The sequence below is a fragment of the Lygodium microphyllum genome, chromosome 13 (genome assembly GCF_053477565.2).
Source record: "Lygodium microphyllum isolate KBCC chromosome 13, Lygodium_microphyllum_v1.1.10, whole genome shotgun sequence".
Lineage (NCBI taxonomy): Eukaryota > Viridiplantae > Streptophyta > Polypodiopsida > Schizaeales > Lygodiaceae > Lygodium > Lygodium microphyllum.
The window spans coordinates 153,303,832-153,316,516 of NC_141147.1; the positions used below are offsets into that span (position 1 = coordinate 153,303,832).

The 12,685-nt window shown below is 40.8% G+C and overlaps 1 protein-coding gene across 7 annotated transcripts in view; it reads right to left on the reverse strand.

Moving 5' to 3' along the window:
* The window catches only part of LOC148027368 (trigger factor type chaperone family protein), a 91,875-nt gene that overhangs the window by 52,047 nt on the left and 27,143 nt on the right, over nucleotides 1-12,685 (reverse strand). For all 7 annotated transcript variants that reach the window (XM_087691942.1, XM_087691941.1, XM_087691940.1 and 4 more), the window contains exons 4-7: nucleotides 6,799-6,887; nucleotides 6,491-6,674; nucleotides 6,286-6,376; nucleotides 2,829-2,983 (exon numbers count right to left, since the gene is read on the reverse strand). In XM_087691942.1, coding sequence (XP_087548068.1) covers nucleotides 2,829-2,983; nucleotides 6,286-6,376; nucleotides 6,491-6,674; nucleotides 6,799-6,887 — 519 coding nt within the window. The remainder of the gene's footprint in view (nucleotides 1-2,828; nucleotides 2,984-6,285; nucleotides 6,377-6,490; nucleotides 6,675-6,798; nucleotides 6,888-12,685) is intronic.

A 12,685-nucleotide genomic window follows, 5' to 3' on the forward strand; every position in this document is an offset into this window, starting at 1 on the left:
GGTGCAATTCACGGTTAGAGCAACTAAGTTCTATTTACAGAACTTAAGGCCTTACTGTGCACATCATTGTGTAATCACCATTATTGGACTCTTGGCCCATATGTTGACGCATCACACATTTGTATACTAGGATAGCGTGGGTTAGTGGTATCAAACACCGGCTCTTCAGCCGTATCCTAACTAGAATCATTGCTAGCTTCCACGCTCACGTGTGAGCTTATTTGGCTCTATGACTGGGGCTTGAGTCTAATGTCCATTCCTCTACTATTTGTTGATATAACTTGTCATATCTGTGGATATAGCTTGTGTCATGTCTCATGTGGAGGTGGATCCTAGGTGGACATTTCAATTGTGTTGTTCAAATGGTAATTTATTACAAATAGAATACTTTTCCACCATCTTCCTCTCAATTGCCAACTTTGGGGCATCCAAACCACCAAAGCTTCTTGGGCTACTAGGCCCTTCCAACACCAATCGTTAGGTCCTCCAAAAGTAAGGATCATCTAGCACCTCCAGTTGAGAGAGAGAAAGGGCATTGACTTCAAGGATCCGACTAAGGATATCAACAACCATATTGGTTGCACCCTCCCAATAATGAATCTCAAAGTCAAACTCTTGCATATGCTCCGTCCATCTTGCCTTATGGCCAATCAAACCAGGCTGATCACAAAGGTACTTTAATAAATCGTGGTCAATCCAAATAATGAACCACGCATTGTACAAATAGTGGTGCAAAATTTGAAGTGCACAAATGACCACCAACAATTCTTTCTTTTGAGTGGTGTAACATGTCTGAGCTTACAGCTCTTAAACGCCATAAGTCAATCATCATGATAAAGGACACCACCTATAGCATAATCATTACACAAAAATGGCCTTAAAGTCACATTGTCTCTTCTCTTCGCATTTTACGATTATCTACAAGAGATATCTTTAACCAAACCTTGGTCCAAAGAAGCAATTAAGCATTAGTAATAAATGTGTACTACACAACCAGTCAAATGTGGATATTAGATGCATTGCAGAGCTCTCAATATACTCTATCAATCCATCCTAGAGCTCTTATGCACATGATTTGATTTATGCATAAAATCCTATAAATTGTACCTACTAGTTTGCAAGTATGTGCATGTGCTAAGGACTTCACTAATCTGGTCAATAAACTCATACGAGTGTCCTAGCATGTGTCCCTTTGTATCTATGATGAGAGGACACCTATAGTGCCTTCATAAGTGCAAGTGCATCAATCCGCCAATCATTTCCTAGAACAGCAATGAAATTATAGGAACTTTAGTTGTAATATATCTTCTGCATTAGCCCCTTAACAATTGATCACTCTGCACAGAACCCCTTGTCACACTCTAATCAATCTTTCCAGACAATAAACATCCATCAAATCAGGTCTAGGACGCCACAAAATCTCAAGATAGTTATGAGCCCTACACATGCTCAAAACATTTGGTCCCTTTATGAAAAGCCACCATGCTAACTGCAACCTTGAAAATCTTTACACCCAACAGAAGTTTCCTGCATGGTAGCACCAAGAACGTGTTCTATCTTTGGCATCTCGTTCTCTGCTATTCTTCCTATTTAAACACAATCAATTGCATTAACAATGACCACCTGCACAATATTCTCTACATCTATTTCTTGAGTTGCACATTTGCAAAACATGTGTGATGCTGCATAATGAGTATCCGTATCACCATCATCCATGCCATATCGATACATCTATAGAACAAAAACACATAGCCCTCATGCACGAGGAAGGTCGACTAAAATAATTAGGGCCTCAACTGAATTTATAGATCTCCAATATTTCAATTTTCCACAGCTTCAGCATCTCATACACATGCCTTGGGACTTGAAAGCATTCTCCTAGGACCTATATCAAAGTCCTTTGTACCAAAAATGTGCCTTCAACCATGACAAATGACCAACAAATTCATCACCACAAATTTTACCAAACCACATCCCCATACAAGAGCTTGTGAATTTCTCCAATAAAAACCACATTGCTCCAAAAATTATCTAATGTCAGAGCATTATTGAAAGTTTTATTGCTGCTATAACCTGTGGCAAAAGAGACCTCTTGAGGAGTAAGAAAAAGACATAATTAAGCACATAATGTAGCCCATTATTTGGCACTCGTGATGATAGAGTAAAATAGGCTCAAACCAAGCAAAAATGTGGACTCAAGTTGGTAAAGTAAATTATCCTCACACTTAAGGTCCAAGCTAAAAGACTAAAGGATTTCTAATGACATACGCTTTAACAAGTTTGAAGGATTCGAGAGTCTCAAGAACGGTCTTTGAAGGCCTGAGAGACAAGGGCTAGGAGACTAGATTATCTAAGTGGATCTTCAAAATCTCAAGAAAACAACCAGCTCACAAAAACTACCTTTTAATAAAGAATTTGAAATTCTTGAAGATGGCATTGGAGCTGTATTGAACCAAGACAGACACCACACAGTAGCTTCTAACACCAGGATTCACAGAGACAGACATGGTCAAAACAAATCAGTAACCAGCACACCGTTATTATCCAAGTAATATCTTTGTAGCAGCTGATACTGAGCATGTTCATCCAGCATAATGCCTATATAAAAGTCATCCATCTTAATTCTCTTTATGTGTAAAATTTCCAAAGTCTTAAATCCAGGACGGAGCTTGACTGATAGATGTACTCGAGACTATACTGAACCCCACTGACATTTGATTGCATTTTACTTTCACAGAAGTTATGCAAATAATCCTCAATGGTGCACTTAAACAGACTTTACCAGTTATCCTGGCTGTACAAATAGATGATAAAATAGCACAGATTACCTTGAAACGGCCTGTTACACCACGTAGGGACTCTTGGCTCCACGTATCAGGGAAAATCAAATCAAAAACACGAGTATCACCCCTTTTCAAGCCAACAATTGCATCAACAAAACCTGGCAAAATGCTCAACCCCTCATCTGTGTCCAACCGAAAGCCTGCAAACAATGACATGTAAGTGAAGAAGGGAAACCTTTAGATTGTTTGTTTTATTGGTTACAAGACCAGCAAACCAAAGTCTAGAAAGAAAGGATCCTAAATTGGCAACAAAGAAGTATTGTGGACAGAATGTAAGCAGTTCTAAGACACAGAGCGAAGGGATGCCTTGAGAGCTACCAACAAGTCCTTCAACTGTGAAGAGGGATGTCACATAGCACATAACCATCTCACAGGAAAAAGGAAGTTCATGGAACACATGAACAGCAAGACCAAAGAGGCAAGAAGAACGCATTTGTTGGTTTAGTGCCAAATATGAGAAGCCCAATTCAAATGCTACAAGGTTGTGCAAGGCTTTCGACAAAGTCAAAGATCAAACAGCTTTGATCTTCTTTGACTCTCACACACAAGCAAACTTCATATCTCCATAGTTCGCAAGAAAACTAGGCATCCATCTACAGGACATGGGACTCATGAGTGAGATAAGTTTGGCTTTCCCTAGCCTTCATGAACCTATTGCACCTGTCATTAGGAAACTGAGTATCCATATTCACAGTCATGTGTCCTACTGAATGTGCCTTGGTGCCACAAGATTCATGGAGTGATGGACAGCTTCAATAAGAAGATAACCTCAAAGCAGAGAGGAAAGACTCATCATTTAGATGTAAAGAGTTTAAGGTAGAATTGGTCCCAACTGTATCAACTCCAGCTATTTCCCATGTAATGAAAAACCATCTTTCAACGTACTCAGTTTTTGCTAAGAACAAATGACAATGAAGCTAGAGTAAAGTTGTCTAAAATGGATAAAGATGTGACTCCTTTCATAAGGCATACAAGGGGTGTTGTTAAGAGACTTTTGACAATCATCCAATTGATCTAGTGTCACCAAACTAGCCCACCATAGTTTATACCAAATGAATGCAATGCAATAGGAAATAATTATATCTTAGATGAAGGACTGTTCAGATAAAGGGTTGATTCAGCCTACTCATCTGCTTTTTGACATTGTTCTTCCGGTCTAAAAGAGGTTTAGCTTGTGACACGTGTGTATTGATTATCCTGCCTTAAACAAGTTTACAATGAAACATCATTTCCCCATTCCCAAGATGCATGATACTATTAACATCTTGGAAGGACCCACAATTTTCATCTAGATAGATTTAAAGAGTGGGTATCATTGGATACACATTTGAAAAAAAATTTGTGCAAACAACTTTCAAGATAACCTTTTGGTTGCAGGAAATTGTGTGATGTTGTTTGGGCTTTATCAATCCCCTACAACATTCAATCGGATGATGGACTAGATTTTTTGTCAACATAAATCCTTCATGGGGACATGCTTTGATGATATCATTATCTATTCTAAAAACCATGGAAGTACCTGGCTACGGCCTTTCAAGAACTACTCAAACATTGTTTGGTTATTAATGGCGAGAACAGAAAGTTCTTCTTGAACAAGGTTCATTTCTTGGGGTACTGTCTCTAAAGATGGTGTCAAGATGGATCCAACTAAAGCAGAGACCATTCATAGATGGCCAGCATTGCAGAATGTGCATGATGTTTGCAGTTTCCTGGGCTTATGTTCTTATTAGAGAAGGTTCAATTTATTCCACCATTCTGTAAAATTTGCTTCTCCTCTTAATGCTCTACAGAAGAATGGAAAGCCTTACATTAAAGCCTTCAATAAGTTGAAAGAAAAGCTTACTTCAGATCCAGTTTTGGTCCTGACTGATCTCTGGAAAGCTTTTCTGGTACAATGTGATGCATGTGGGAATAGCATCGATACAGTTCTCATGCAAGATGGCCATACAATGGCTTATGAGAGTAGATTTTTGGTCATAAAAGTAAGTTTCCTTCATTTACTGAGTTAGGGCATGGACCAAAGTTTTGGAAAGAGAAATTTTGGAAAATGCTGTACAGGATGTAAATTGCAGTGAAAGGCATGAAACGCAGCTTTTCCTCAGAGAGAGCCTTTTTTGAGGACAGGGCATGGCTATCTGGGAATCGTCGCCGCCTAGGGCTGCTGGTTGGAGAAGATCTACACATAGTGCTGCTTAGCTTTCCAGTGAAGCTCACACAGGGCAGGACAGAGCTGTCCAGGGCTGGGTGGGGCTGTTCCAAGGTCAGGAGAAGCTGTCCCAAGGCAGGATGGAGCTGTCCAAAACTGGGCAGAGCTGTGCGAGACTGGACAGAGCTGACACAAGCTGAGTGATGCTGTTTGCTACTATGCAATGGCTGTTCTCAGTAGATCGAAGCTGTTCATGACTGGAAAATGCTACTTTGGGACCTTCTAAGAGGTTCTGGAGCTGTTATGTATTGTTTTGCTGAGATTTCAAGCTTTTCTGGAGAGATCTATCACAAGGGATTCATCAGATTGGATTTTTCCGGCAAGATTTGATGTCACATAGATTGGTCTTCTTGTGCCTCCATGGAACCTTAACCGTCTTAGTTCACATTTGCTGCTCTTTGATCTTGCCTAGGAAGAGTATCTAGAGAAGGTGTTAGATCACAGAGGATTCACTTCTAGATCCACTGTTTCATTTTGCTTTTCTATAAGTATCATGCATTTCTTGACCATCCAAAACATCAAAACACTTGCAAGAGCTGGCAAGAACAATGTAATGTTTATGCCTTCTGACTGAGCTCCTTTTAAAAACTATGGCACCTATAAATGATCTCCAAGCTTGTTGAAACATAGACTAAGATACTAGGAGTTTAGCACAGTTGACAAGGGCATACAGAGTAGGGGCGAACTTAGTTCATCAAGCTTGATGCCACTGAAAAAGCCTCATTCACACTGCTCAAAGATCTCTCATCAAATGCTTTGTAGAGGTTGGTTACAGTGACGATCTCATTGTTTGGCTAATGAATATTAAGTAACAAGAAGAGGAGAGCATTCAAATCCATGTCCCAAGGATGAGGAGCCTATTTAAACATGTTTCGATTATCTATACAAAGACTCATTGCCAAGGCTGTAATGAAAGCTTTCATTAAGGGCATTCGTGATGTAAAAATTTATGAGGCCATGGCAGGATACTTGGGTTTTAATTACTCTAGCATCAATGGTGTACTCCATGAGACAATTTATGGTGCCCATTAACTGCAGAGTCACCTTATACACTTTAGGGTTCCCAAAGCATAGCAGACATTTCAAATTCAAAATAGCTTGAATAACTTTTTAATAGCAGACCTAACTAGTTAAAAGCTTATGAACAAATATTGCTAAATTTCCAAAAAGTAAATTCTTTGGGCACTACAAGGCTTTCTCATACATGAAACCAAGAATGTCACCGAATCACAATACCTTCCTGCTCAGCCGATAAAATCTTGTCGCCTTCGCTACCATCATCATTTATGCGGTTACAATGAACATCGAGTATAAGAACGTCACCAATCTGGCACACCATATCTTATATCATCAATCCAAGTTACAGAAAATAGCCTTGTGTGCTGTTATAGATGGAGATAGCAAAACCCACTACATGATGTTCCAAAAACGTCCCAGATACCTCAACACCCCGGTCTTGAACAATGTGAAGGGAGCCGAGATCCTTGAGACGAGATTTCAGCTCTCTCTCTGCGGCTTTTTGAAAAGAGTCCTCGTGCTCAATTTCTACCACAACTTTAAGGTTTTTGTAGGCATTTGGTGTAATCCATCTTACCTCTGGCATTACATCCACTACAACATCATAGCTGCATATAAGGCCAAACATGAAAAGTTATCATTCGACACTTGAAACCAGAGAATGCAATCACAAAGCAAAGGAGACATACTGTTCTCACCTTAATGAAAAGAGAAGAAACTAGTGAACCATACCTCAGCACAGAAGTTGGTGAAAATGCTGCTTTCAACTCATCTACTTTCGTGACAATATGCTCGGATTCTTTCAACGCCCTTCCAGCAACCTAGTGACAGCCAATCCAGTATGAGACTACAAACTTTTGTTGATGCGGTTGATGCAAGAAGTATATGGAAGTAAGCCAATGCTTACTTCCATAAAAAACCAAAACATCCAAGAGCTGTATCATTTATCATTTGTGAATTGAGGGACAAAGCATCTGTTATCCACATGACAGTCAATAACAACCCACACTCAAGATCAGCTTGCCACTCTAACCTGGTATTCACCTACAATTTACATTGGCAACATCAAGTTGTTCTACAGTATGGGACAATTCTGCTTTGAGTTATGAGACAAGAATCATCAACTGGATGTTCACCTAGATAAGAGTGGACTGCACTACATGCTTGGTACATCTGGATATCCACATACAATGAGACTATTCACCAGCAGCGCACATCCATTTCTGAGACTCTCATTAGGCATAAGAATGTAGATCATGTGTACTTTGAAAAAGCAGATTGAAGAGACATCAGGCAGATTCAAAGCATTTGAGGAGGTGAGAGCCATACGAAAGTTTCAGTGAAACCAGCCTTCCTTCTTGGCAAGAGTGGTAATGACCTAATTACCCATTAATTACAATTCGCAGCAGGTATTAACATTCAAATGAACCAAAAGACAATAATTGCCACTTAATCTTGGACAACGGGCACCCTATAGGCCCCAAAACTGGCAACCCCTTGTGCTATTTTTGTAACTTGCATTGCAACTGGATGGACTACGCTAAGATTCCTTCAACCATCTCCACTAATCCAAATGCCTCTTTCTATCACAAATGACCAGCAAGTCATCCAACCAATTTGCCCCTTGGTTTGCTTGGGAATAGGCCTTCACCTTGCTCCTTAGATAACAAATTCTGCCCCAAATTCAACATTGGCTAGCTAGCCTTTTGGAATTCTCTGAAATTCACTAATTTCAGTTGCTAAAATTCAGGTACTATGCCCCAAATTCTGTGCACACTTCCCGAGGCAGCTATCAAACCCTAACTTCTGCTATGAATTAGGGTTCACATCAAAGAATCCAGAAAATTCAGATTTCTGTCATGAAGAATGGGCTGATCTCTATTGCTACCCTACTATAACCACCTCGAGAGCTGTCTGTTAGCAGGATTGTCAGCTCATGTGTGAGTTGTGCATGCCAGATGGGTTGGCCATTTTAATCTGTATTTTAGGCATTATATTAGTGATTTTTTGTATGGCATTTGTGGCATTTTATGCCAGTCCGTCAGCATTAAATGCTGGCCAGCCGACCAGCTGCCATATTTGGCACATTTTGGGCCTGTTTATTTTATGGCTCCTCCTCCTCCCATACGATCATCATCATTCTTTAGGTGGCCTTCCTATTGGAGAGAGGAGCCAGTGCCAGTGCCCATGCACCCATTGACTCTTTGTTGTACGCATCATTCTCGTGTTTGGTACAATGGATTCCATTTCCCAAGCACATCTCTAAGTTCTCTTCTTTTGACGTGTTCTTTTGTTTTCTCTCTTCTGACTTGTGTTCAGTAGTTTATTTCAGCACTTATCTATAATTCATTGCTGCACCACTTCTAACATGGTATCAAATTACAAGTATCTACATTCCTGCTACGATTTATCTACTGATTACAAGCCTTTCTTCCCCTTGCTGATCAGGCCTACGTTTTTCAGACCAACAACCTGTGTTCTTAGCCTGCTCCTGGATTCCAGCCTGCAATTGTCAATCTATTGCATTAAATGCTCAACCAGCCTATGTTTATCATTTTGTACCCCTAACCGTGGCTGAGTAGTTTTTTGCACAGACCGTTTTGCTGTTCTTAGCAGATTTTGACTAGTTTTTCTTCATTTTGCAACAGTTGGCCTTTGTTTCTGATCAGATTTTCTGTTACACTGCATGTGAACTCTCATTTTGAGAAGTCTTTGCTGTTGGTTTGAGTATATTCATATCAAAAGTGGTGCAGCAATGGAAGCATAAACATGTTCTAAAATAAATTGCTAAAATTGTATAGGGCTCAACATAGTCACAACAATGAAATTGGACATCAAAATCTACTCAATAAAATAAATTGGAATGTATATTGCAATAAGAAAACAATATAACTATCTTAACAGAGATAGTGATAACCACACAATGCTCAAGTACAACGAGTGAGGGATCATAGAACCTTTATGAACTCGAGCCAATCAATGAATATACAAGACAATGGTAGTACTATTGCCAGATGTTGTGACTAGGGACAATACAAGTGTTATCTCTACTACTAGGTAGCACTCAAGATGCTAGAGTTAAAGGATTGGTCGAAGGGACACATAAAAGATCTAATAGTCAAGTATAGAAACTCTTTTCCTTCGAATCCTAATTTCCCTTAGATACTTGATTGCGTGATCTCCTGGACTATGCAACCGTTGATCTCCTTGCTCCCTTCCTTCTTATATAGCCTATTGCCTATTACAACATTCTCTTCGCCTACATGTCGATGTCGATGTCGATCGTACTAGCTCCTAAAAATAGAGAAGAATCATAGCAGCTCTCATGTTCATCAATGATTCCTCTAATGCAGCACACATGACCACCCTGTCACCAATGCCGCAACGTATAAATGACCATGAATTCCCGTCCTTTAGCCAAACCGCCAAAGGGTCCCCTCATGTGAGCTCCAGACAAAAACCATCCGCTCTGTGTCTAATAACCAGCCCATCATGAACCCGGATGTCAATCCCAACTCTAAGATTTGTACCTGCTAGACTTCGGTCGATGTGTCAAGGATGTCCCTCTCTGGATCCTGTGCATCTGTATAGAAATATACATGAGGCGAGACTGCCCCATCTCACCACCCTCTCACACTACCTCTCTGGCACTGGAAAGTCGTGAGGGATGACCACATCACCACCACTAGAAAGCAGCTAAGGAAGGGGCCACCAAGCCCTTCACGTAATCCAAAGAAAAGGATCCCTTCCACGTCTTGGACTTCACCTTGGCTAGAGGATCTGAGTCGAAATTTGAGGCAGATGATGACTCGTCGGAGGACTCCCATCCCACTTCTTCTTCTGCTCCTTTTTCTTCCTCGAAACCGCTAACTCTTTGCAGTCCTTCCGTAAATGACCTTTCTTGCCACAATGGTAATACTAGGCCTTCGACTTCTTCGTCTTCGAATCCCTTTCTGAAGCTGCAAAAGCCTCACAAGAATCTCCATGTAGCATATCATCAGTGAATGTGCATGGAGCCATCTGTAGACGATTGAGAAGAGAAGTAGAGAAAAGAAGATAGTGGACGAGAAAACACACCCAAAACACGAGCAGAAACTGCACAAAAACAAGAGTTCACATACAATATAACCCAAAATCTCCCCAAAATAAGACAAAAGTTGCTGCAAAAAGTCAAAAACAGCAAAAACAGCTTGATAATGCAATCAACCAGTCAGGAGGAGATGCAGAGGCACCAAAACGCAGGCTAAAACAAACACACAGGCTGTACAGATGCTGACATCAGCAAAAAACGCAGGTCAAACAAGTCACTTGGTTGGAGCAACATTCGCCTGATCAACAAGGGTGAAAACAATCCTGAAATCAGCAAGAAAACACAAGAAGAGCACTAATCCTGAAATCCAATACCATGTCAGAAGTGGTGCAACAATGGAAGCATAAACATGTTCTAAAATAAACTGTTGAACACAAGACAAAAGAAAAGAAAGAGAGAACACAACACAGATGAGAACTTAGATGTATATTCGGAAAATGGAATCCATATACCAAGAGATGAGACAGTACAAAAGCAATGTGAGTCACCGGCTGTGGAGGCACTGGCACATGCTCCCTCTCCCCAAGAACTATCAGGAGATGAATGAATGAGGAGGAGGGAGCCTGAGAATATGTAGGCCAAATAAATACCATAAAATATGACTAGTCGACCAGCATTAAATGCTGGCCGACTAGCTGCAAATAATGCCAAATCCCCATATATACTGACAAATAAAATGCCTAAAATATCTCTAGTGCCCAACCTGTTGTACCACATGTACAAACTCAGTCATGAACTCACTAATCTGCTAACAATTCCCTGTTCATATACCCTCTATCCTCTATCTTCTCTTCTCCTCCTCTCCAAATGGCTCCTCCATGCACTCCTACACATGATAAGTTACATGGACTGAACTATCTTATATAGAGTGCTATGATGAAAACCTAGTTTGTGCAAAAGCGGATTTGATACATTGTATGTGGAGCTATTCCTCGACCTCATCGTCCTTTTCCTCTTCCCAAAGATTTTGATGAGGACAACCATGAGGAAGTTGTGCTTACGTGGCATTCGGATGATGCACATGCATATTCTGCACCGCTTTGGTGTAGTTCTAAAGAAGTTCTCTCGGCAATTACCTCTTGCAAGACATCACCATAAATACGGTCGAAGCTTTAGATGTTATACAAGGCACCTTTCCCCCTGCGTGTTGTGACCCTTTATGATGGACACCTTCAAGAAATGAAGTTTGAGTCGAAGGACACCATTCAATCATTATTGCTCTGTGTTACACATGTACAATATCAACTTCAACACATGCAATCTAGCCTTCCTGAGGCACATCTAGTGGGAACAATACTCTACAAGCTCCCCCAAAGTTTGATAGAGTCGCAAATGCTTTGCCGACACAGACATCCACTACACCTGTGCGCTTTTCCCGTATGTCCTCGGTGTTGCTTAAGCATGAGGTATCCTTGCATTTACAAGGGAGGCTTTAATCTCATTACAGAGGTTCCAGCAAGGCCTTTATAACTTCAGAGATGGGTGACAGGAAGAAGTCGAAAGGCCAGTGTTATCACTGTGGTAAAAAGGGCCACTTGCAGAAGGACTACAAGGAGTTAGCAACCTCAGGAAAAAAGAAAGAGAAGAAGAAGAAGTAGGGTGCCGACACCTCAGACGAGTCATACTCTTCCTCAAACTTTGACTCCGATCCTCGAACCAAGGTGAAGTCCACGGTGTAAAAGGGATCTATTTCTTCAAACCACATGAAGGGCTTGACTACCCCTTCCTCTACCTCTTTCTAGTCCAAGTGACGCAGTTACCCCTCACAACTCTCCAATGCCAGAGGAAGTGTGAGAGGGTGGTAAGATGGGTCAGCTAAGCCTCATCTATATGGGTGAGAAAGAAAATCACGCAATGGAGCCCAGATGGTACCGTCTAATGGAGATTACTATGCCAATTTTTAACGGGATTGTCTCCAAATTTGCAATGTCAGACCTGCTAAAGGACACATTTTTATCCTCGTTTTTTTTTGTTTGATTTTTTTTGGGCAAAACCTCACTTAAAGCATTAGATAGGTGCGCAGGTTCCAGAGAGAGACGTTCCTCACGCATCGACCAAAGTCTGGCAGGTTCAAGCCCTAGAGTTGGGATTGACATCCAAGTTCATGATGGGCTATTTCTTTGACAAAGTGCGGGATTGGCTCCTAGTTCAAGCTCACATGAGGGGACGCTTTGGCAGTCTTGGATAAAGGCAAGGAATCCATGGTCACAAATGTTCAAAGGCATTTTCATTAGGATAGTCTTGTATGCTACTGTGAGATATTGTTGACAAACACAAAGATTTGTTCTAGTGACTCTTCTCTATTTTCAGGAGCTGATACGATCGAGATCGATATCAAGTTCTCTCTGAGGCACCTTGGTGGTACCTTTAATCACCCATTGCTTAGATATCCATGGTTCTACTCTAGTGATTCTATGTTGTATGGACTGTGATGAGTCATTACCATTGTATCAAATTACCCATGTGCTGAGAAACCACATTAATCCGTACAGTTTTCCTTCTTCATTCGCATTTTTTGTTTCAGTTGCC